Below are 25196 nucleotides of genomic sequence, written 5' to 3' on the forward strand. Positions count from 1 at the left end.
CCTTCATCTTTCAAATTACTAAAATATATAGTCAGTGGAGAAAAAGAGAATCAGCGATCACATTTTGGACTGCAACATGTATACAAACTATGGTACCAAACAAAAGAAAAGGTTCAAACCATGGTCTATGGGTGATCGAACCGAATTATGTAAATAGGAGATGTGGAACATTAGAAGGGGTAGTGGCTTTAAAGTATGTGTTTGGTTCTGTTTACGTTTTTTTATATTTGTTTGCAAAACCAAAAAAGATAATAATTACAATCGTTTATAAAAAGTAGGTGCCACATCAGCATAACAGTAAAAAAATGCCTGTTTGTGAAAATTGTAAAAAATAACTTCCCCAAACAGCAAATATGCACAAAAACTGAAATCCACTTTTGCCATTTTAGTTGTGTATAAAAGAGTAAGAGAGAAAAACTGCTGAAATGGCACTAAGTGGCCGCGTTTATTGAATAAACACCCACGAAATCAAACACCCGAAAGAATCAACATTCAAAAGAATCGACCTGTCACAATGGGAGGAGAGGCAAAGAGAAAACGGTAGAAGGGCAGACAGAGCACCTACTTTTGCTAATAAAACTGATATAACGTTGATCTCTTATTTACATTTCCTAGTAACAATTCTGATCTCATATGCTCGGTGCTACACTTTCTGTAATTCGTCAAGATGCAGTGAAATTCGTCCTTTTTCGTTTTTATTTCCTATGAAAATTTGTTTCCTCAACATTCAACAAACACGTCCCTAGTGTAAAATGTAAACAGAAGTCAAAGCATCATCCCCTTTATATTCCAGTGAAAATACACTAAAAGGTATTGGTAAGTAAAACCACCGATCATATCATATGCAAGACAGTAGTGATTTCTACTTCACCACAACAAACTCGGCATGGAGGTTGGATATGACAACTGGACACTCTCCCTTCTCATCATAGTCTGCAAACTCTCCCTCTGACAGGTTGATGCCCGTGAATTCAGTTCCCTCTATCTATACAAACGAAAAATATATGCAAGTTAGTTGAATTTGGACATTCATTAGTTCATTACCAAAGAGACTGTCATAACACAAAATATGCTACGAATGATATATCATAGCAAGCAGAATATCACTTTCACTCAAAACATATTTTGCAACCACAAGACTTGAAACAAAATATACTTTATATCAGTTTGATCCACAATGTTTAGCATAGAAACAGTTACTTCACAATTTCAGAACCAAATAACTTAAGAAAATTATAAACAAAGGAACAATATTACCTGATCAAAGATATGAAAAAACAGAGTTCGTAAGACTAGTCATCTAAAGAAGAAACTTAACAAATGTTATGTCTCGAATTAACGATTCTTCAGAGTTTACTAGGGAATGTTTCCAAATTGGAAAGCATTTCCTTACAACCAGCAAGGTCCATGAGAGAGCTTAACCCAACACGTGAGCTTCAACAATCATTTCTCTCTCTCCAAGTAAGATGACCGACCATGAAAGACATGGACAGGGCTGTATTTTTGCAAATACCAATGAGATCATAAATAAGAACTTTTTTAGCCTTTAAAGAACTGTTTTTTATAAAGGGCAATTTTGCATCAATCAAATTTAACCTTCATTTTGTTCATTTTTTTAGTAGTAACTCATCAAAACATTTTCTAAAGAAATTGATGTGAGATTTAGCTATGATACCAAGCTAATGCAGGAAGGGCATGCACAATCAGGGATGGAAAGAGAACACCCCAGGAAGGGCATGCACAATTAGTAGTAACTCATCAAAACATCTTGAAGAATTGGCACAATTAAGAAAATAAGAACTAATCATCATCGTCATCATCCTAGCTTTATCCCAACTATATGGGCTTGGCTACATGATGGATTATTTCACCATTCCATTCTATTTAGTGGCAGAGCATGAGCACAAAAAGACAATTCAAGAAAATAAGAACTAGTCTGCTTAGGAAATCTACTTATGATAAATAATCATAAAAATGTAACTTCTAAAAATCTATGACTATCCCTAACTTCCAAGACATAGAAATTTAGAAAATTCCAGATATGCCTTATTGGTTTCTATATCAGAAAAAAGGCCTGAGTTCTCCAATCTATTTGGAACCCTCTCCCTCTATTTAACTCAACTTAACAGTACTTCAACTAATCTTTTTCCCTTTTTTCTCAGATGCCCCATTTTAGCTAATCTTTATGTTTGAAAGCACTTGGCAAATAAGGAAAAACAGCATTCTCTTGAAGCAAAAATAAAATAGCATCTCTACTGAGCAAAGAACTGTCATGTCTTGCTCCAATAATCTCTCACCATAGAGAAACTGTACTGAAATGATTCAGAACCAATAAGATGTTTTACCTAATAGGAACTATGTCAAATTCTATCCCTGAATCTTCTCAAGCACAATATTACTTCAATTTATTTTGGTTCCAACTTCAGTCTCCACCTGAACCCATCTAAAATAATATGGGAAATCACCACATAGCCTCCAAAACAATAGATGCATTGAACCTCTACAGTAACGTAATTCATATTGCCTCAAAAGCTAGATAGTTTGAAGGACATCAATAATAGAAAAAGACAGAACCAAGGAGAAGTATGGATCACAAAGGAGATCCATATTCTCTAGTTTAGTTCAACAGGAAAGCTATAAAGCATTAGTGCATGCCAAATGAAACACTGAAGATCCTTTCACATATAGGTAGAACCTTCTAATGCATTTATGTTGCTGAGAGATGTAATGACATAAATGCATAATCCACCTTTAATGTGAAAAATATGAGCAAATCTCTTCCTTGCCACAATTTCTGTTGTCAATCATCCCTTCACAATTCCATCTCCCTTAACAATAAATATGTCATTTGTGCCTATGCTTTCCTCAATCAGGCAATTCTTTTTTATTATGGTCTTGCATATATTCCACAAGCACTCACTCAAGATATCTTGTTTACAGGAATATTCAGGAATGAATTCCTTTTAAAAAAAGTATTAGTAATAAAACCTAATAACAGATAAGTTTTATTGATAAATAGAATAAGTATGCATTTACAAAGATGTACAGTCTTTATACACAATATAGCATCTATATAGGAAACAGACCGATGCTGCTCCCCCACAATTTCAGAATGACCCTAAAGTGCCAATATTTATGCTAGGTCATTACCCCACAGGTATTCAACCCACATTAGTCTGTCACCTAACTCCCTACAGGCCAAAGAATCAGAAAAAGATTTTACCGAGGAATCCAGAATAGTTTAGCTTCCAACATAAGAGTTAGGTTTCTTGCTTCCCTAATCTGTTGTCTGATGTTCCATTTCTCCTTTCAACCAAAGAATTATAGTCTTGCAGCCACATAAAGGCTGCAATTTTGGGAGTGTGTTTCCCCCACAGCCAACCAGCTTCAAATGAAGACTTCAATATGCACAGGAAGTACTTAGTTTTGTAAAAAAAGAATATATAAACAAATCAATCATCATAAAAACAAGGAACATATGAAAATTAAATAACTTTAACACCTATAAGTACTTAATGTAAACTAAAGCCTGATGTAAATATGACATTTTGTGCGGTACGTACATATGCATACTTGTGTTGTTTTTTCTCATTTCATTTCATTTCTTTTTTACCAAACACATATGCATGCATGCATAGATATCTGAAACTTAAAATGGAATTTAAATAAGATTTTCTTTAATTTATGATAACTATTCTTCCAATTAATATATGATGCAAATGTTCTTAACCTAAGGCATCTCGAGGTGTAACACAACTGCCTCAATTCTTGCAGGCATAAGCCAGAAGGCAGATCCTCATTCTACAGGATGTTTTCTTTTAGCCTCATCTCAAGGTGAGAGTCACGCATGCCTTCTCAAACACTGGTCTCAACCATCACATATGTCGAGTCTGAATAATTTGAAAACATTAAACAATCATTTCAGAGAATAAGGAGGTGCTATTTTGAGGAAACTTAGCATCCGTAAATGTTTTACCTAGAGAATGCAGAGACTCATAGATGGCAGAATACTATCTACTTTACCGGTATGTGTGATGCTATAAGCTGTGGTTTGAACTTGCATTTAACTCGAATTTATAAACATCATAACGACTGATATTCTGGTATGATCTCATAACTTCACATAAAAATGATACTTATAAAGAAAAACAAACTTTAAACAAAAAAGGACCAAGGTTCTAAGAACAACCATGCACAAGAGAGCTATGAATTTCTGGAAAGAAAACTATGATATTTTATAATTTATACCATAGTAATTTCAGATAAAACAGACTGATTCAACTGAAAGCTGCACGAAGTATCTTGGGATCCAAGATCAAATTCAAATTATAATTGATACTTCATGAAAGCTGAAAAATAATGGTATATAAAAAAGGTTGTCCATAGCACACAGAAACAACATGAAAATGAAATTGACTCTTACCACGTAGATGTCAATAAGCCAATAACTACATTATATGCTGCAAACTGTGGGAAAAGAATGCAAGAATAGCACGATAACTTACGGATTCCGCTTTCCATCCATCTCCAAAAGCAAAATCCACAGGCTCAAGACCCCTGCATTCAAACACCATAAGTGGAGTCTGTTTCCCAGCTTGAGAAACTTCGGTCGTCAATGGACGGCCACGACCCGTAATCATCAGCACAGTTCCCTCCCTTCCACAAAATTTACACTGGAGAAAGAGAAATCTAGAAAGTATAAGCCAAGTGCCAGAAGTTGATTCACCAATAGTAACCTTCTGATCAAAGAAGAAAAACCTAGAAAATGTAAACCAAATAATGTTTTCCCCGACAATAAGAAGAGAAGAGGATAATTAGTTTGGTATTCAGAATGTAAAATCCCTCTAAAGCTCAGACTTGCTGATATAGAATAATTTTGGAGAAAAGGATAGAGTAACCTTCTGAACAAGATTAGTAGTTCCCCTGCCATTGGGGAGAGGAACTGTTTCGCTTAAGCTCACACAAGTCCTTTTCTGGCTCACTTCACCACAGTTTCCGCATTTCAACTGCAAAACGAAGGATAGAAAAGAAGAACCTCGTAAAGTCAACAAACTGTAAACCTCGATTGTAGACAGCACAAAGAAAAGACTACGAAAAGAACACGACATTGAAGAACAAAAATACATATAAGATTAGTAAACCCTAAACATTTTCAAAGCGGCTTGAAAGATCGCAAAGAAGAAAAATGGAAAGAGACAGAGATGGACCCTGAAGTAGTATGTGAAGCTTGGATCATCGCATCCTCCCTGAGGCTGAAGGTTGGTGAGGTTCTCGAGCTCAGCCGTAATGGTTAACATGAAATTCACCATTTTTGGAAAGGCGAAATATTGTTCAAACTTCAGATGAACGATTCTGCAGATAATGGAAAAGAGGAAGAAGAAGAAGAAGGCTGTCACGAATGCGTAGATTTAGAAGTAGTGCCCTTGGGGCGTAAATTAGAGTAGATAGCAATGGATGAGACTTGAGAGGGAAGCTCTTCCCCGCGTTTGTCTTTTCACCCTCCATATGCCACGTAACCAACCAAGCAATGGAATGGAATCGACTATCGAGACGATTCTCTTGCTTCAGTGTAGCCTGGTTCATATTCGTTTCTCGTGGTACGTAATCGTGGTGCGGAATCGTGTCGGGTGAAAGAGGAATGTGACTTGACCCGCCCCAATCGAATCGATGATCCACCAACAAGTGTCCTGGACTACTAGTGTTCCCAATTTCCACTTGCCATCACAGACGGAGATGCTCCCAAATTATGGTAGGATGTGCGTTTGAGGCGTGTGTGAGGCGCCCTATGTGAGGAGGAGATCCGGTCTCTTTCAAAGCCATCGATACAGGCGTGGGGCCCACGTAGACTGGCACATTCTCCTGTACGGTGACGGGGGGCTGGTCAAACCAGAATTCGAATGCGGATGCTTGAGCACCGTAGATCATGGGCACTTAAGTGTGCCGTGTCGTAAATTAACCGTCGGATTGGTGCCCAACAAGGATTTAGCATTTAGGGCAAAAAAGAGAAGCGGCCTTGTCATCGGTTTCCAAACGTTCTAATTCTCTCTTCTCTCTCTCTGACGAACAGTGCGCCGCCTGCTTTCCCAGAACTTGGGAGCCAATGTCAGACGACGCCACGCCGCCGATTCATGAAATGGCCGCCGCAACACTAACAGACAACTCTGGTTGTCGGGTGCAGTGGGCCCAGTTCTCGCGTCGCGTCTTGATTCGCACCATAGTGTGCCGCCCCGACGGCGGGGTGGGACTTGCCGGCCAGAAGGTGGCCGTCGGCGGCTGGGTCAAGACAGGGCGAGAGCAAGGCAAGGGAACCTTCGCCTTTCTCGAACTCAACGATGGTTCTTGCCCTGCCAACCTACAGGTCATAGTTGACGCCTCCGTCGCTCCTCTCGTACAGCTCGTCCCTACCGGTACGTGCGTATTTGTTGAGGGTGAGCTGAAGAAACCCCCCGAAGGGACTAAGCAGAATGTCGAGCTTCGGGTGGAGAAGGTCATCGACGTTGGTTCCGTTGATCCTGCCAAGTACCCGTTACCGAAGACTAAACTCACACTTGAGTTTCTCAGAGATTTTGTGCATCTTCGACCAAGAACCAATACGGTAATCTTTCATTCATTTTTCTCTCTCTCTACTTGCTCTCCATTGTTTTTCTTCCCTCACAATATCATTTTGGAAAATTGGCATGCTACACCTAAAACCATGAATTATTAGTGCATAATACTCTGGTGAAAACATTCATAAAGACAATAGTTTCCCCTAAACTGGTCTTGGCAGTTCACAGAAAATTCTTCGCTCTCCTCTTTCCCAGACTATTGTTTCAACAAGAAACTAATTTATGATGGAAAACTTGAAACTTGGTAAACCTGCATATTTTGTAGTTGATCCATTTTTAGTCAATTCTGTTGGTAAAGTTCTAGAGGCTGTCTTACTCAACTGTTCGACTGGCTAACTGATAAAGAACTGCACAAGAAACATTTTACGAGGGAATTGTGTTAAGATATTGATGCAATCTCATGATAAGTAAATGAATATTACAATTATGCAAGAAAAGAAGGGTATCGAACATTTGGTTTACGCTCTAAACCAAATGACAGCCTTTGTTAAAGAAGAGTGCAAGCTTGACTATTAGATGTGACCCTTGATTTTGGCAACTTCAATCAATTAACCATTGATTGGAAGAAAACTTAAAAGGACTCCTTCACTGCCTTCTTTTATGTAATGATTTTTTTTTTCTATTTTATATACCAATCATCTAATCATATTCATCACAATTATTTAAAGCAACATAATGAATATAACATGCAAACAGATTCTATATATTTCAAATAATAAAATATATAAACAAACAAATAAAGCTTTAAAATAATTTTGTGGTTCACTAGTTTTTTTGATGAATAATAATAAGTTTATTGATTCAGAAGCAACTTTAGAGTGAGTTCATACATCATTCAACCAACTAAATTTCTTCATTTCATTTTTGTATCGCCACATAGCCTCTTCAGAATTTTTTAACCAACCCACCACCACTTTGGAATCTCCCTCGATTATTAGGTGTTGTACCCCCAGCTGGTTTGCAAATTGCACCCCTTGTACAACAGCTAAGAGTTCTGCCCTGATGGAGTTCCCAATTCCCAAGGGACCTGAGTAGAGCAACAAAATCTCTCCCTTCTCATTTCTCAAAGCACCCCCACTCCAGATAATCCTGGATTACCCATGCTGCTTCCATCAAAGTTCAACTTTATTGAGCCTTCGGGTGGAGGAGACCAACTTGTAATTGATTTGTCCTTTAAAGATGAACACCTTGCTACTGCTGACCAATTTCTCCAAAGGTCATTAAAGGAGAATTGATGGAAGATTTTCAAGGTCTTCAGCCAATGTATTGCCCTGTTTAACACACAGTCTTTCAAATCTTGGTTGTTCCTTTCCTTGTCTTGAAAAATTCTGAGATTCCTTTCTTCCCAAAGAGTCCAAGTCAAAGCAGCACGAGCACATCTCCACATAATTCTCCCTATTTTTGTAGGCCAATAAAAGGTAGAATGGTTGAAGAGCATGTGAACTTCTGCTGGTAGACTCCAACTACCCCCAAACAACGAAAGTAGCCAAGCCCAAAGGTCTGCAGAAAAGGAACAAGATACTAGTAGATGGTAACAATCCTCACCGTGAGCTCTACAGAGGATACACCAATTAGGAGAAATACAGAGAAAAGGTCTTCTCTTTTGTAGGTTGTCTAAAGTGTTTACTTTCCCATGGAATACTTCCCAACAAAAAGCCATAATTTTTGAGGGGACTGGCTTGCACCAAATTTCTTTAGACGGAAAGGGTTGGTGAGAAGAAAGTTGAGAGATGGACTTGAAGAAAGAAGCACAAGAGAATGTTCCAATGGGTCTAGGAGTCCAAACTCTCTTATCTGGCTTGGAGGGATCCAAACAAACCTGATTAAGACAACCAAGCAAAATAGAAAGAGACTCAATTTCAGCATCCCTAAGTCCTCTACGAAACCCAAAATCCCAAGTAGGATCTAAGGGTGTTCCCAAAGGTGAAACAAATTTTGAGACCACCTCTTTTTTGTACAAAGAAATAGAAAAAAGCGAAGGGAACAAGTCCTTTAACGGTGAGTATCAACCAACTTGTGGTTCACTAGTTGTTAATTAACTAGTTGACTTGGTTGATTCTTAGTCATTTAGGTGATCGCATCATGAGTATCAACCAACTAGTTAGTGCTGCAGTTGGTCTGGCTCTTAATTGACTAATTGGTTGACTAGTTGATGCTTTGATGACACTAGATGTAATGTATGAGACCTGATTGAGAAAACAAGAAATCCACAATAACTAAGAACACCTTGATAAAAGTTAGGCCTAGTTCCTGGAAAACCATCACATGAAAATCAACATGGTCTGCAAATACACCCTTGCATTCTCTACATGATTTCTTTCATCTATCGTTCCCTATTACCTTCTCTCTCTCTCTGATGCAGGATAGAACCTAAGGGAGATAGACATTTATTGATTTTGGGGAGTTAAAGAGAGGGTAATTCAACTAGAACCACTCTAGTAGTGTTCTAGTCATCAAGAGGGGTTGGGGCCTTGGGGGAGATATCCTCACACGACGGTTCAAGGAATCACTCCTAGAGGAAGAAAGCATCACACCTTCTAAAATATTTGAGAGAAATCTAACTCAAATTAAACAGAAATTAATTTCATTTCCCTTTTAAAAAGAGCATAGTACATAGGTATACATAGACATGGAGTCAGAAATTCCTTTATAAGTAACTCCCATCAGCTACGTGTAACCAGCTGCTTATTGTCTCTTTCTATTATACCTTGTGCTTGTCACCTACTTGTCACCTGTTTGTCACCTATTTGTTACTTGGAGATCAAAACATACACATTCACCTCATCTTTCCCTACTTATCATCTACCTTGGTTGATCCTTGATGTACTATTGTTTTGTTTCCCTCGTGGAGTTGTGTGTAACTTTGTTTCAGGTGCTATCACCCCTCGCTTTCTGTAATCTCCTTTTTATTTTAATAAATATTTTTATTTACTATAAAAAAGAGTATAGGATTTAAAGATCCTGAACTCTAACAAATCTAAGGAATAACTTCTTTTCATATCCAAACAGTCCCACTCAAAAGCCAAAATTGCAGACTACTCCTATGATACAACTCGACAAAGCTCAAAGTAAATAACTAAATCACCAGAATAGATAGTCAAATTAATCTAATCATACCTTTGAAACTTCACTTAACTACAATGCATCTATCAGAGGTCATGAGTATCAAGAGGAGCCATTTGCGCCTTATGCCCAAATATAAAAAATTATCTTTGCTTCTTGTCCTTTTGTTGGCTTTTTGTCCTTTGGAGTTATGCTGTTTGATATTGATGACTGGAATTATGTTCCTAACTCTACTACTTTATTCTACATTGCCTGCATCATATGAATAGTGATATTTGAATTTCGTTTCCCATTTTCAGATATCAGCAGTTGCTAGGATCAGAAATGCATTGGCTTATGCAACACACACTTTCTTTCAGAAGAATGGATTTCTTTATGTACATACTCCCATCATCACAACTAGTGATTGTGAGGGTGCAGGCGAAATGTTTCAAGTTACAACATTGTTTAGTGATGCAGAAAAGGTGGAGAAGGAGTTCAAGCAGAACCCTCCACCATCAGAAGCTGAAATTGAAGCTGCCAAACTTCTAGTCAAGGAGAAAGGAGAGGATGTTTCACAATTAAAATCTGCTAAGGCAAGCAAAGAGGTTATTACTGCTTCTGTGGGTGAACTTACAAAGGCCAAGGAGAGTCTTGCCAAACTGGAAGAGAGATCTAAGCTTAAACCTGGACTTCCCCAAAAGGATGGGAAAATTGATTACTCCCACGACTTTTTTGCTCGTCAAGCTTTTTTGACTGTGTCAGGCCAACTCCAGGTTGAGGGTTTTGCATGTGCCCTTAGCAGCGTTTATACATTTGGACCAACTTTTCGAGCTGAGCATTCTCACACATCAAGGCATCTGGCAGAGTTTTGGATGGTGGAACCTGAGATAGCATTTGCAGATTTGGAGGTACCTGAATATGAATTTATATATATTTTTCAACAGTAAACCAATATTTGAGAAATTTGATTGGAATTGGCAATTGTTCAAGTTAAGTACATATTGGATTTCACTATAGCCAACTCAGTTTTTTAAACCAAATACAATGCAGTCTAAGACTATTGAATATTGTCTGCTGAAGCTTACACTTGTTGCTATAAATCCATTTCTGAAAGTTGCTGATGTGATTGATGGTTTCTTTTTGGTTGATTTTGTTTGTGGAAATGGAGTTTCTCTAGACCCCCCCCCCCCCAAAAAAAAAAAAAAAAAAACATCATGATATTTTTAATTCTACAATTTTCATTCTTGGTCGAGTTGCAACACAACACACATTATCTTGTCTCAAACTGACTTTTTTTTTTTTTTTTCTAATTGTGCTATTGACTTGGTTGATCTTAAATGAAATTCTTTTGTTTCGGAACTATAAGATATAATATGATGCATTTCCTTGCTAGAATTGGTGTAGCTCTTTCTTCCTTATTTTTTTTATCATCAATCAAAGGAGGAAAAGTACAGTCTTTTGTTTATAATGGGGTTAATGCTTGCATATTTGTGAAATACATGTACATTCCATATAAAGTTAAAAGGTTTTCCATGCATTTTGTAGGATGATATGAACTGTGCTGAAGCATATGTGAAATTCCTCTGTTGTTGGTTGCTTGACAACTGCCTAGATGATATGCAATTCATGATTAAGAATTTTGACAAATCAGCAATAGATCGTCTGAAAATGGTTTTATCGACCCCCTTTGAGCGGATCTCATACACAGAAGCAGTGGAACTTCTAGAAAAAGTTACAGAAAAGAAGTTTGAGAATAAGGTGGAATGGGGAATGGATCTAGCATCTGAACATGAAAGGTGCTTGGATATTCGATGGTATAAATGTTAGCTTGATTTTCGTTCTATTTGAATTGTTTGCACTGAATTGATGGTTTCTCATTATAATGCAGATATTTGACAGAGGTAATATTTAAAAAGCCTGTTATTGTGTATAACTATCCAAAAGGAATTAAAGCTTTTTACATGAGACTCAATGACGATATGAAGACAGTGGCTGCTATGGATGTGCTTGTACCCAAGGTGTGTTTATATCCTCTGTCTTGATATCATAGTGTCTTTCAGAGGATTTTCATTTGCTTCATGACTAGGTTAATTGGTTTTATGACTGTTGGTTGGTTACCTTTATTGTACAGTTATTTACCAATTAGCATCAGTTCTTATTACCATGGGCCTGAATTTCCATGATATGTATAACACACTGCTCTGCAAGCAATTGAACTTCCTAAGGTTCTTTTGTTCTATTTTCAGGTGGGAGAATTGATAGGTGGAAGCCAAAGGGAGGAACGCTATGAGGTCATTGAGAAAAGGTATTGAAAAGGTCATTTATTTTTTATCCTTTAATGTCTCATGCTGTCTTGAAATGTTGACTCCATTATAATTTGCATTAAAGTACAATGCAATGGATTTAAGTAGTTCTTAAATTTCTCCTTTTACTGACATGTTTAAAGAACCATTGGGAGATTAAAATTTACACTTCATTAGCCCACAAAATTAATAGTATTAGTGTTGAGATAGGAAAGCCCCATTAAGGTTATATGGAATTGTAAGGGGAAGAGGGCAGGAAACCAACCTCACTAAATGAATGCTGGACATTTATGTGATCAAGCCATTCTTTCATACTTAATAAAATAAATTTTACTTTTGATGATTAAATACAAGATCTTATTGGGGGGGGGGGGGGGGAATACTGCAGGGGACCCCAAGATTGATTCAACAAAGAAAGTGAAATACATCAAGCTAAAAAAGAAGTAAAAGGAAGCGCAGGGCCCAAAATTTCTTAAGATTAACTTGTTTATCAAAATTCGTAACCCTAATTTGTTTGGGTTATTCCAAGGTGGAAAATCTCTAGGTATGACATTAGAGGTATGGTGATTAATTGAGCCGAACCATTCCAAGCTCAGAAAACTGTCTTCAGTTAATTGAGGGGAAGCTTTAGCTGTTGAGCTGTTAAGTGCTCAGTAGCTTTTGATGAATTGGGTTTATATTTCCATCTTGCACCAAGAACACATGATAGTAATGCTTCTATTTCATTAGTGTTTAAAATCTCCAACCATGTGAAATCCCATATAATTTGGATTTTGGAGATTAAAGCTTCTATTGCCAAAGTCCCAAGAATCTGGTTGTAGATAAATTGTAGAATTTGGAGAGCCTGTATAGTCTGCATGCAGAATGACTTAAATGCCTCAGATTTTCTTAATAAAATCTGATTCAAAGCAGAGTCCAGATGCTTGTATGTGCCATCCAAATGGCAAGATGGGATGCATAAGTGCCTTGTACAGAGTGGTATTGTGTTGATTGTATTCTTTCATCCTGTAAGGGGGGTAAGTTAATTAAGATAATTGTGTTTAAAATCTAACACCCCCCCCCCACCAAAAAAAAAAAAAAAGTCATCATCTAATTCAGAAACTGTGGCTGATTACAAGAAACCATATTATGGTACCAAATAGTAAACATGTTTGGATCAGTTGTGATTCAGTTTGTTTAGCTCTTTTAGTAGTGTTCCAGTTTATCAGTTGCTTAATATGTATGCATCCTTTGGTTTTGGGATCTTAGACGATGATGTGTATGTGAAGTTCTGATTTGATTCTATTTGGAGACAACTTTAATGATTGGAGTGGGGCTGGATTTTGATCATTTCAGGATACTAGAAACGGGCCTGCCACTTGAGCCATACGATTGGTATCTTGATCTGCGACGTTATGGGACTGTGAAACATAGTGGGTTTGGTTTAGGCTTCGAGAGAATGGTGCTTTTTGCCACGGGAATTGATAACATTAGAGATGTGATTCCCTTCCCCAGGTATCCTGGGAGGGCAGATCTTTAATATATTCCTTACACAGATAACTAAATGCTTTGCTTTAACATTTATCTTTTTTTTTTTTTTTTATGTGTCACGCATTTAGAGTTGTAATTCTAGAATTTTAATACGCCTAAAGAAATCAAAGCATAGACACTCTCAAGTGATATCTTCCTGTACCGTGTTAAATATGTTAATTTCAGTATTTGCAGTCTCTTTTGATGATCCAATAATTCTGTTTCAGCTAATATGTTTTCACTTCCTAATCTAGCTGGACTATAATTTCAATAGCATCTAGTGCATCCTTTCAAATTTGACTGTACCTTTCTCATTTTACTAAATATTCTTGAGAGGCGGACACCGAGTGTTTCAAATTTGCAGTGTTAATGAATACAAATGAGACAAAAAAGTGCAAATTTTGCATTAGGTAAGAGTGCAAATCACGGTCAATTAATCACAAGCAACCGGATGCAAAACTGAACTAATTGCAAAATTTTTATCTAGTTCAGATTTGATTGAAAACAATCGAAGTGACTTTTCCAAGTAAACAAACCTGGATTTTTGACAAGATAAGGTTCTAGGATACTGGTGATTCTAGTTCAGATTTGAACTTCACATAGTTGTATTTGTACTCTTTACAGTGTTGCAGGACAAAGAAAGCGGCAACTGGTGATTCCAACCAAGTATAAGCTTCTAGGATACTGGCCTAGCCCCATCTTACACGTTTAGTAGTTTAGCTGATAGTGCTATTCAAGTTGATCAAGTATTTCAGAAAGCGCAGAATCAGTACGCTCAATGCCTTCTCCTACTAAGATCAAAATAATACAAATACAAAAGAATAGAAATACAAAAATGTAGGGTGCAAATACATACAAAATAATACAAATTACAAGGTTCAGTTCCCATAAATAACTGCTCCACTTGATGCAAAACTTGGCATCACACTTCGTAATTGTACCAAAAACTTACGTGCGTAGCTGTGTTCTCAGCAGATCCGGAGTGTACCTTTGATCACTCGTGTCTGCAGGTACCCTTGATCCGAAGCCCTTAGCTATGATATATATATATATATAATTCTAACTCCGTAAAGAAAGTGACGTCTTTAAAACCTATAACTCAACTTCCTACTTAAATTAATGGCTTTCAGGTTCTAGAAAATACAATTAAAAGGCTACAGGTTGGAACAAGTTGGTATTGGATTGAACCCTATTGGGGTGGATTAGCTTTTGGTTGAGGCATATCCATATTGAAGCAAACTCGTTGACATCCCTAGCTACAAGCAATCCATCTTGGTTAATTAATTAATTAAGTGGTTAATTAATTGATAATTACCCATGAAACATAAAATAAAATAATAGAAAACATTATTAATTAATTAAATACTAATGAATAATTAATTCATTAATAATTGTTATTGAGGTTGATTTAACCATTATTTTCTCATTTGTAACCAAACCATATGAATATGAAAATTTGTTACCCAATTAATGTATAAATACTATATTTAGTAATTTAAACTATAACTTTTGGTTAATTAATTAATTAAGTAATGAAAATTTCTCATTACTATAACTTTTTAAGTAATTTAAACTAAACGCAATTAATGTATAAGTACTATATTATAATTAACTATGACATGGAAAAATATAAATTCAACCCCTTTAAACATTCAAAGTAATTTTAATTAAAAATGAGAGTAAATTAAATATTTGAATGAAAATTTGTAAGATTAATGAATAAACTATTAAAATTAAATAACTAATTATTTTAAAATATTAGTGTTGGGGACATGGCTGAGCTGGCCATGAGGCCCCTAGCCATCTGTCATAGTTCGGCCACATCGGCACAGTCCGACTGGGCTACGACATTGCCATGATCCCGCCGACCACGTCAGCTACGCCCCTCACGGATAAGCCTGCCTAACGGATAGGGATGGGAAGACAACTCCGTTGAGGAATAGGACTCTACCCCTGCAACCACGGTGGGGAACTCTGCCCCGATTTCCCTAGAAACCTACTCTGATTAGGATACGGATCCTCTGGCTATAAAAGGTACTCTATGCTTGAGGTAAGGGGCTTTTTGATTTCGAACACCCACAGTGCTAATTAGCCCGGACCATCAGCTCAGCCCGGCCATCCACCACCTCCTATCGACTTGAGCGTCCGAGTACTTACCCGGGGTTAATTCCTCGGGCCTCTGACTTCTTCCTTGACCACAGATCTTGAAACGCGGCCTCATCCTTGAAGCTTGGCCTGATCTGCCAACGAGGACTATCTGATTGCCCTCCTCAGTTCGTGCACTACCTTGGATTGAACAACATCAATTAGTTATATAAATAAAATTTAAAAAATAGTCAATAAAAATTAAAATTCTCACTTACTAAAAAATACTTGTATAATTAATTTCAAATTAGCTACAAGTTAATTTCAAAATTAATTAAAAATTTTAAAACTTGAATAACAACAACAACATTGTCAAAATATGCACTAAAGAACTTTTGGCGGTGTTTTCCAACTATGATATGGGAAAAACAAATGACCAATAAACTAGAATTATAAACGTGATAATGATTAAGGTATTATTTATCAAAATTCATGAATGGATCTTGATTGGTCAAAACACTTTCCCTACCATATCTTTCCCGTATCATAGATTTTCCCTTAATATAAACATCAACCACTTCAATTGTCGCGAAAAGTATTTGGCACGAAAGGTGGCAGTGGTGGGAAAGGATTTTCAATGATGTTTGACCTAAACGTTACTAAAACCTGAACAAAAGTGCTGCAAAAAATTGACATTTGGCAACAGCTATTAATAACCATCAAAACAGTCATTTGTGACATTTTTTATTAACGTCACGATAGGTTGATTATTTATGACATTTTATATAAATGTTGCAAAAAATGCCACGAAAAGTTAACATTTGGCAATAATTATTAATAAACATTGCCAAAAGTTTATCATTTGCGATATTTTTCATTAACATCATGAAAAGTTAAACTATTTGTGACGTTTTATATAAACATCACAAAAGAAACGCCACCAAAAGCCCTATTCTTTGTAGTGGCAACTGATGGTACTGAAAAAGAAATTGGAGGTTTCTTAACCTTTCAAGATATCTTATTTTTCACATGTATCTGCTGTCATTATGAGATAGCCTTTCAACCCAACGTTTCCTTCCTTATTTTGAGGTGGGAATTTAACAAACTTGAAGGTTTGGGGGAAAGGCCAATTCAATGCCTCACCAGAAATTGAGATAAGTGTCTCATTGACCAAGGATCTAACCACTTGGTCATCCCACTTAGACCAAGTTAAATGGGTAGCTATTGACCCAGTAAGAACTGGAACTAAGATCTAGAGTAATCCAATAATATTGGTATCTCTATGCATAAAATATTTCTAAATAAACAATCAAATAATTTTATTTTTTAGAAAATAAATAAATAGATAATAATTTTAGAAAAAAAAAAGAAATGAATGACTGTATGCGAAAGTATTGCATAGAGATAAAGCATGAAGCAATCATCTTCCATCAACATGGAGATCACATCACCGCCCCACAATGACCCACAGCACATCCCCACCGTGTATTGGGAACATCTCTTGATGATGACATCATCGATTCTGATACTTTCATCGGGAGATGTTCCCAATACACGGCGGGGATTTGCTGTGGGGTAGAGATGTGAACTCATCAACATGTGGCTTGTCACATGACCATTGGATACTCCAACATGTTGAGAATCAAATGAGGGCCTATGGCCACTCTACCATACCACGGAGTCTTGCATTCATTCAGAGGTTGATCACCGTCTAAGCTTTCTCTTGCAACTCTGTTTCTTCGGGGTTAGTTTCTCTACTCTTGTTGGGCTAACAGTTTTGCATTCAAGCTGTGCTGATTACAAGCTCGATACTTATTTGCTAATGCTTTGCTTTTGGGGCCTATTGCGCAGGTAGGCGGAAGACAGGCAAAGAGATCTGCATCAAATGGGCAAAAGGTTTTGGACGAAAAATGGGTTGGGATACAATGATAAAGTAATCCTCTTGGCAATGGTTTTTATGATTTTAATGGATGGAGTAGTAGATGGTGAATCCCTGATTAAGCAGAAATTGTTGGAAGTTAACAAGAGGTTAAAGCTTCTTAACAGGCCAGCAGTCAAGAGTATTCAGGTTTGCAGATTTCTATTCCACGTCAAGGAACTGCTTAGAAACTGCGTATCCATTAATTGTTAAATTTATGAGCCCTCCGATCATCTCTTACCCTTTCCCTTCAACTTCTGACAGATCATTTGTTCTTTATATCTATTTCAATGGGAGAAGTAGTATTTTTAATGGGATTGGATTTTGTATCTATACATCACAAAATCTACACATTACACATTGTTTGAAGCCTTTGGAGAAATGGATTCAAATTTTGAGATATGTTTTAGGCGATAGAAAGACAAAGTTGAACTTTGCGATTCACATGCATCTGTTTGTGAACTGAAACTTCGGTGTCTGTCTGGGAGGGTTTTGCATGGACTGAGAAACCTGGAATGCAATGAAGCTGTTGTATTTGATAAAAATCTAGAAAGCTGAAAACAGGCTTACATGAAATAGACTTTCCTGTGAAGCTCTCTCAATTCTCAAGTTTCCAAAGCAGTAGGGATCTCCTGAACACAATAACCCTACCCACAAATCATCAAGCTGCACATCAAGAACATCTCCCCGTGAATGTCAAGGTGATATTTTCAATGTGCGGCTGTACTGTCCTGTGACTGTGAGTAGGATTCTTGTGAGGAGAAGTGGCTCAGTCCATGCAGCTCAATCAACGCAGAAGCCCTCCCAAACAGGGCGTGAAGCTGCCATACACACTCCCCACTTCTTGGGCATTATGGCATGAAATGGAGTGGGTCAACCCAAAATATAACCCTGAGCCATACCTCGCAATATGATCCGGATATACGAAATGGACAGGCCCGATATGTACATCACAGGGTCCGCCTAACATGGATCTGGATCCAACCCACTTCATCCCCTGCCTGATTGTGAGTTGCTGCTTAATCTCTTTATTGTAGTGTAGTGGCTACGTTGGTTTCTAGTTTGTTTCTCTACCAAATTTACTGGATGCCTCTAACTACGTTTCTATTTGGTTTTGTAGAGCGAAGATGGAGAAATCATAGATTGCATTGATCTTTTCAAGCAACCTGCTTTTGATCACCCTATGTTGAAAAACCACACGATCCAGGTCGGGTCGGGTTTGATATTATCTTCTTTTTTTCTGTCCATTTTTGTTTTGTTTATCATCAAACAACAAATGTCACCATTTACTGGTTTGATTTCACTTGATTCCTGAAATTTCACTGCGTCATAGATGAAACCCACATATGATCCACCGACGATGAGAACCACGAAGCAAGAGTCTTCTACTAAGCTAGTATCACAGGTTTGGCGAAGAAGTGGAAGTTGTCCACAAGGAACAATTCCTATTCGTAGGATCCGAAAGATTAATATACTGAAGGCCAATTCTCTTGAAGATTATGGAAGAAAGAGATCACCAGCCTCTTCTCGTGCCTCTAGCAGTACGAGAACAATGCGTGGCGCTAGTCAAACTAATCACTTCAACCAAAAAGCCAATCAGTCGGTATCCCCTTTAATTTCTCCTTCTCCATTAGGATATGGGTTGGGCCTGATCTAGACAAATCTGATGGTAGGACAGGATGTGCTTGTGGCCACTGTTTTAAAAACCGACCCAAGAGGCCAAACCGTTTTTGCCTCTGGGTTGTAGGTCACCACCGGTTTGATCGTCTGGATCAGACCGTGCTACATCAGCATTTATATATTTTAAGTGTATATATATAAATATATATTTTATCAATAAATAATATATAAATATGTTTTAGATATGATATATGTATTATTTTTTATTTAATTTATATTTTTTAAATCAGTTTTTATTTTTTTTTATTTATACAAATATTAAAAATTATGATTTGAAGCTAAAAAGGGTTTTTTTTTCACAAAAATAGTGGGGCAAAAGAAGGGATTTGAGGCCCTTGGTATGCATAAATTTTAAAAAGTTACCCAAAATAAAAATAAAAAATTACTTTAATCAGGCATACAAAGTTATGGCCTCCCGAAATTTGAATACACTATTAATATACAACCTGTGATCTAACCACCGAGTCAACTGGATCAACTGTCCAATCAGCTAGATCAGATGATTTTTTACCAAATCAACAGGTTTTAACTTTTCTCTAGATTTTACTCAAACTCGACCCAAAATCTTAATTGAGTGATGATTCAAATGATTCAACCAACCAAATCGGATCAACGGCGGGTTAAAAATACTGCTTGTGCCCCATGGAATAAGGCCTTTAGATTAGCCTAGAAATATCAGTAGACTGGATGGGTTCATAACATTTTATGGGCATATATTTCTTGGCCCGGCCCAGTCCTGACCAACCCATTTTGAGGTGTGAAAGTGATATTATTATTTGTTGCTTTTCATCTTAGATTGATAGAAAGATTGATGGATTAATTCTTGACTCCATGTTATAAATGTGGACATGCTTGGAATGATCAGGTGGCGATACTTCTTACTGAAGGGTACAATTACATAGGAGCAAAAGGAGATATAAACGTTTGGAATCCTTATGTGGAATCAGATGATGAATACACCACAGCTCAAATATGTATTAAGGATGGTCCCTATTATGATTTTGAGAGCATTGAATCAGGATGGACGGTTAGTATCATTTTAATTTCTAAATAACAACATAAATCTTATATTATTCTCAAAATTTGTAACTCAATATTTGAGCATCTTATCTTATCTTATATATATCTATTAAAGGGATAGGGGTGTTCTCCCCTTTCGCCAAATGGCAGATATATATATATATATATATATGCCACTGGTTTCGGGTTGATGGTTTGACTGTTCGGTTTAAATGAATAGTCGGTTCTGACAATAAAAATTACAAGTAAAAAGTTATGAAACTGTTCTAGTCACCAGTTTTTGGGTCGATGGTTCGACTGTCTGGTTCAAACGAACTGACAATAAAAAATACAGGGAAAAAATTGAGTGTGTGAGGTCTATTAAGCAGTATCATACATGTAATGTTATTCGATTGTGTGACTCATACGACCTAAAAATGGAACCGTTCTAGCCATCAATTTTTGGATTGACGGTTCAGTCATTTGGTTTGAATGGACGGATGGCCCGTTTTGACAACAAAAATTAAAAAAAAAAATAAAAAATGGGCAAAAACCATTGAACGAGTCAACGGTTCGACCGCTCGGGCCAATGGGTCATTGACTGATTCAACAGTTTTTGGCTAAGGACTAGGATTAGGGTAAAACGGAACCAGTTGCTTGGACAGTTCTCAATTAAAAAAAATAAAAAAACAACGGTTCGACCATCCGGTTCGATGGATGGCCCGTTCTGACAACAAAAATTACAAGCAAAATATTGAGTGTGTGAGGTCCATTAAGTAGTATCATATGTGTTATGTCATTCAAGTGTGTGATATGACCCGAAAATGGAACCGTTCTAGCCACTGGTTTTTAGGTCGACGGTTTAACCGTCCAGTTCAAATGGATGGCCCATTCTAACAACAAAAATTAAAAAAATAAAAAATGGCCAAAAACTATTGAATGGGTCAACGGGTCAAAGGTTCAACTGCCCGGGTCAATGGGTCATTGACCGATTCAATGGTTTTTGGCCAAGGACTGAGATTGGGAAAAAATGGAACTGGCTGCCTAGACGGTTCCCAATTAAAAAAATAAAAAAAATGGTCAAAAACTATTGAACGGGTCAACGGGTCGATAGTTCGACCGGTTGGATCAATGGGATGCTGATTGATTCAACGGTTTTTGGCCAGGGACTGGGATTGGGGTAAAACAAAACCGGTTGCCTAGATGGTTCCCGGGCCGAAATGTCCGTCCATCCGGGTCAATGGCGGTTCGAAAACCATGGTTTTTTGTGCTTTTGGATTTTCACTATTCAAAGGTTTCTTCTACTGTTGGCTTTTTTTTAGTGTGTGCGATATGTTTTTTTTTTTTCATTTTCTGCTTTTGTTTTTTTTTTTTTGTTTGGTGTTCTTCAAGATCCTCCAAAACGGTCTAGGGTTTGACACCATTTTATTTCTTCCCTTTTGTTTTTTCTCTTGTGCAATATTTTTTTATTTTCTTACAAGACGATCTGCTTTGTCTCTTTCTTTGATTGCATGTATGTTTAGCTCCGTTTCAAAGCAGAACTTTGGATTCGATTTTTTGATTTTTTTTTCTTTGGGTTTTTCAATTTGATGGATTTATTGCCAATTTTTTCTATGTTTAAGGTCACTTTGGATTTATCTTTTAAGGTTTTGAAATCCCTTGCAATGTCCACCCTTCTCATGGTTATGACTACAAAGTTATTTCGTCTAATTGTTAACATTTAGAAAAAATGACCCGGTAACGGAACTGTTCTGGCCACCAGTTCGAACACATGGCCCATTCTAAAAATAAAAATTTTAAAAATAAAAAAATTGCCAAAAACCATTGAACGGGTCGACCGCCCGGGTCAATGGGTCGTTGATTGATTCAACGATTTTTTGCTAAGGATTAGGTTTGGGGTAGAACAGAACTGGTTGCCTGGACGGTTCTCGGGCCGAACGGTCCTACTGTGTAGGTCAACTGGGAGTTCTCGATGTGAAACAAAGGACATGTATGATCATATTAATTGTTTTATATGAGACGCTTTGTTGAAACAATATTTAAAAAACAAACACATGATGATCTCTTTTAAGTCTTTATATGAGCTTCAATACTTAGGTACGTATAACTGCAAATTTCTTATTAAAAAACCATTATCTTTTTTCATATAGCAAATAGCAATATTGCAATTCCAGCCCCCGCGAAGCAGGGCCCTCCTCTATTACTTTTCCATTAAAATGTTAATCGTCTTCAGCATCTTATTATAATGTTTATTTTTTCTTCATTTAGGTAAACCCAGGTGTCTATGGAGACAGGCGGACTCGGTTCTTTTCTTATTGGACTGTAAGTTTCTAGTTCTTCCTGGTGCATGTTATATAAATAGGTTGGTGTTCCTGGAATGGTCTAGACCCAGTTGTGTCAACTTGACTAGTTTTCTATGTATTAGTATTTTACCCTTTGGTCCTTGTTGGCTTTTTGGTAAGTTATTTATTCAGATAAATATACATATCCAGGAAACATTTATTCTGATAAGTGTATTTATTCATATTTTTCTAATTTTTTAGATAAAGAAGACAATGACCATTTTAACTATAAAGTGATAATTTGTCCTATTTAAGTGTTGGCCACTTCTCCCATATTGGAAAAATTGGTATCACTTACCTAAGCATTAGGTGATATTTAAAAAAAAAAACAAATCTTCTGTAGACCCTATATAAATCTGAAAAGAGAATATGGGTTTCTTGGTCTCTCTCTCAAAACCTAAAAAAGGAGGGATCCTTGAAGTGCAAGTAGATTGATTGCTTAGCTAGCTAGTTATTGGGATTTGTAAGTAGAAGATGATTTTCCTTTGTTCTCCTTGTGTTGTAAGCGGATGCTTCAAAGAAGACAGGTTGCTTCGACCTCCTTTGCCCTGGTTTTGTTCAAACCAGCAATGAAATAGCCCTTGGTTCCGCCATTGAACCTATTTCAGTTACTGCTGGTCCCCAATATCATATTGCACTCACCATCTTCAAGGTAAGATGTTGTTTGTTATTTGATATAAGGGGTGCATCTTTTTCTTTTTCTTCAAATCTGGACCACCCAGTTGGTGGGGGCCCAAACAACTCTCACAGGCTAATTTATTGGGTGGTCGAGATTTGCAAGATTTGATCTTTCTGATGATTTCTTCTTTTTCTAGATTTTTTCTAGCTCACATGATCTGATCTTACTCTGCAACATTCTTGTGATGTAGGATCCATACACTAGGAACTGGTGGTTGCAAATGGGAAATGATATCAAAATAGGATACTGGCCACCAGACATATTCAGTGGATTAAGTCATATTGCATCATCTGTTGAATGGGGAGGCCAAGTCTACAGCACCAACGTAAGGAAAATTCCTCACACAAGCACAGCCATGGGGAGTGGAGAATTCCCTGCATTTATGTATGGGTCTGCGTGTTACATTGGGCACATTCGGATCCTTGACTACTCTCTCACCTGGAAGTACCCTTCATGGGTCTATCCTTTGGCAGATGAATATAATTGTTATAATGCATTTAGCTGGATTGAAGATACTGAACCCACACTCTACTTTGGTGGGCCTGGTCGAAGCTTTAAATGTCCATGACTATGTATTTGGGGTTATTGGCCCATTACTTTTATTGATGATCTCTCAACTCAACTCTCTAGTCTCTAGCAAGGTTGGGCTCACTGCTTCTTTTCTTGTAAACCCACACCACATCAGTGTAGAGGTTCTTAGGCTGTATTTCATGGCTGGAGGTGTGAATGGGCCTGTCCTGTTTGTAAATAAGCATCCTCTAACAGCTGAAACCCCCACTTTTCTAACTCCATAATTCTGCCCCATGAAGGAAAAGGAGAATCTCCATAGCTCTGACCCACATTCATGATTCAACTACATTTATACGCAAGGTTTCCTAAGAGGTTCAATCTGCGAAGGTACCTAAATAGTTCAACCAGTTTCTGTCGATGTTAAGGGATTTTTCCTGTTCCAATTGGCTCACAAGCATCATTTTGGCCTTCTCAGCTCAATAAATATTTATATGGGTACAATCAAACACGGTTCGTTGATATCATTGACTGTAAGTTAGAGAATGATACAGTTGCACACACAACTACATAACGTCCATTATTACTTGTAATTCTTTAATGTTTTATTGGTTGATAAAAATACACATCGACTATGAAGCATTTCCTTCACAAATGAACTCAAAATTAGGCTTGATTCCCTTGTACACATTACCATACCTGGGTAGTTGGCCATCATTGGATCTTGGTGGTCATTTCTCAGCTAATGGTCACAATATCAGCTATATGACATACTAAGAGGGACTGTTAAGTGAAAGCTAAATAATAGAAACATATAAGAATATATAATTGTTTTATATTTTAATTTTTTAAATAATTAATAATTATTTATATTTTATATATTATTTTTAATAATATTTTTACAATACAAAAAAAAAGAATAATTAATTTCAGTAGGGTTGCTCATCAAACCGATGAAATAGATCAACTCGACTTGAGTTGGTTAGTTTCTAGTATTTTTTATTGGCTTTAGTTCAACAATTTCTCAACCCGACCAAGTTGGATCAGTTTCAGTTTGGCCATTTGTAAACTGGCCAAAACCAAACTAACTGATTAAATACTTTTTTTTTAATACAAGAAAGTGGGAAAATTCCCATATTCCTTATTCTAAAATATTCCATATCATAAATTTATTTTATAATAATACCACTATAATTTGTAAATTTAAATTTAATTTTTAAGTTTAAATCTTTTAAACCAATCAACCAAACTAAAAATCGATCCAAACCAATACAACCCGAGTTGGCCGGTTTTTACTAATAGTCAGTCAATTTCGGGTAACCAACTCCCCAACTTGATCAAGTTGATTTGGTTGGCCAAACAACCTACAATTGAACCGAACCAACCCGTGAACATTCCTAATTTCAGCGAAATTAATAGTCTAATCTCTAATAAATAACAATAGTTTAATCTCCAATAATTATTGAAAATTAATAGCAAAAATACACAATTATTGAAAACAAATTTATAATGAAAATACAA

At 36.8% G+C, this 25196-nt stretch overlaps 3 protein-coding genes across 3 annotated transcripts; 2 read left to right on the top strand and 1 right to left on the bottom strand.

The window, feature by feature from the left end:
• Positions 1 to 668: 668 nt before the first annotated feature.
• On the bottom strand, positions 669 to 5451 carry LOC104588215 (uncharacterized). Its single transcript, XM_010246059.3, has 4 exons — positions 5208 to 5451; positions 4899 to 5006; positions 4506 to 4673; positions 669 to 985 (listed from the first exon to the last, which is right to left on the bottom strand). Exons 1-4 carry the CDS (start codon positions 5307 to 5309, stop codon positions 863 to 865), a joined length of 501 nt encoding a protein of 166 aa, XP_010244361.1. The 5' UTR covers positions 5310 to 5451; the 3' UTR covers positions 669 to 862.
• Positions 5452 to 6002: 551 nt separating this feature from the next.
• LOC104588216 (asparagine--tRNA ligase, cytoplasmic 1-like) lies at positions 6003 to 13678 on the top strand. The gene is made up of 6 exons (XM_010246060.3): positions 6003 to 6595; positions 9971 to 10561; positions 11199 to 11449; positions 11542 to 11671; positions 11900 to 11958; positions 13292 to 13678. The coding sequence occupies exons 1-6, from the start codon at positions 6101 to 6103 to the stop codon at positions 13473 to 13475; spliced, it is 1710 nt and encodes a 569-aa protein (XP_010244362.1). The 5' UTR covers positions 6003 to 6100; the 3' UTR covers positions 13476 to 13678.
• Positions 13679 to 17425: 3747 nt separating this feature from the next.
• LOC104588257 (protein neprosin-like) lies at positions 17426 to 23736 on the top strand. Its single transcript, XM_088893016.1, has 7 exons — positions 17426 to 17618; positions 18589 to 18675; positions 18802 to 19071; positions 20014 to 20175; positions 22416 to 22469; positions 22995 to 23141; positions 23359 to 23736. Exons 1-7 carry the CDS (start codon positions 17436 to 17438, stop codon positions 23734 to 23736), a joined length of 1281 nt encoding a protein of 426 aa, XP_088749142.1. The 5' UTR covers positions 17426 to 17435.
• The last annotated feature ends 1460 nt before the right edge of the window (positions 23737 to 25196 follow it).

Source organism: Nelumbo nucifera, chromosome 8 (genome assembly GCF_055504915.1).
Source record: "Nelumbo nucifera cultivar China Antique chromosome 8, China Antique-T2T, whole genome shotgun sequence".
NCBI classification, from domain to species: Eukaryota; Viridiplantae; Streptophyta; class Magnoliopsida; order Proteales; family Nelumbonaceae; genus Nelumbo; species Nelumbo nucifera.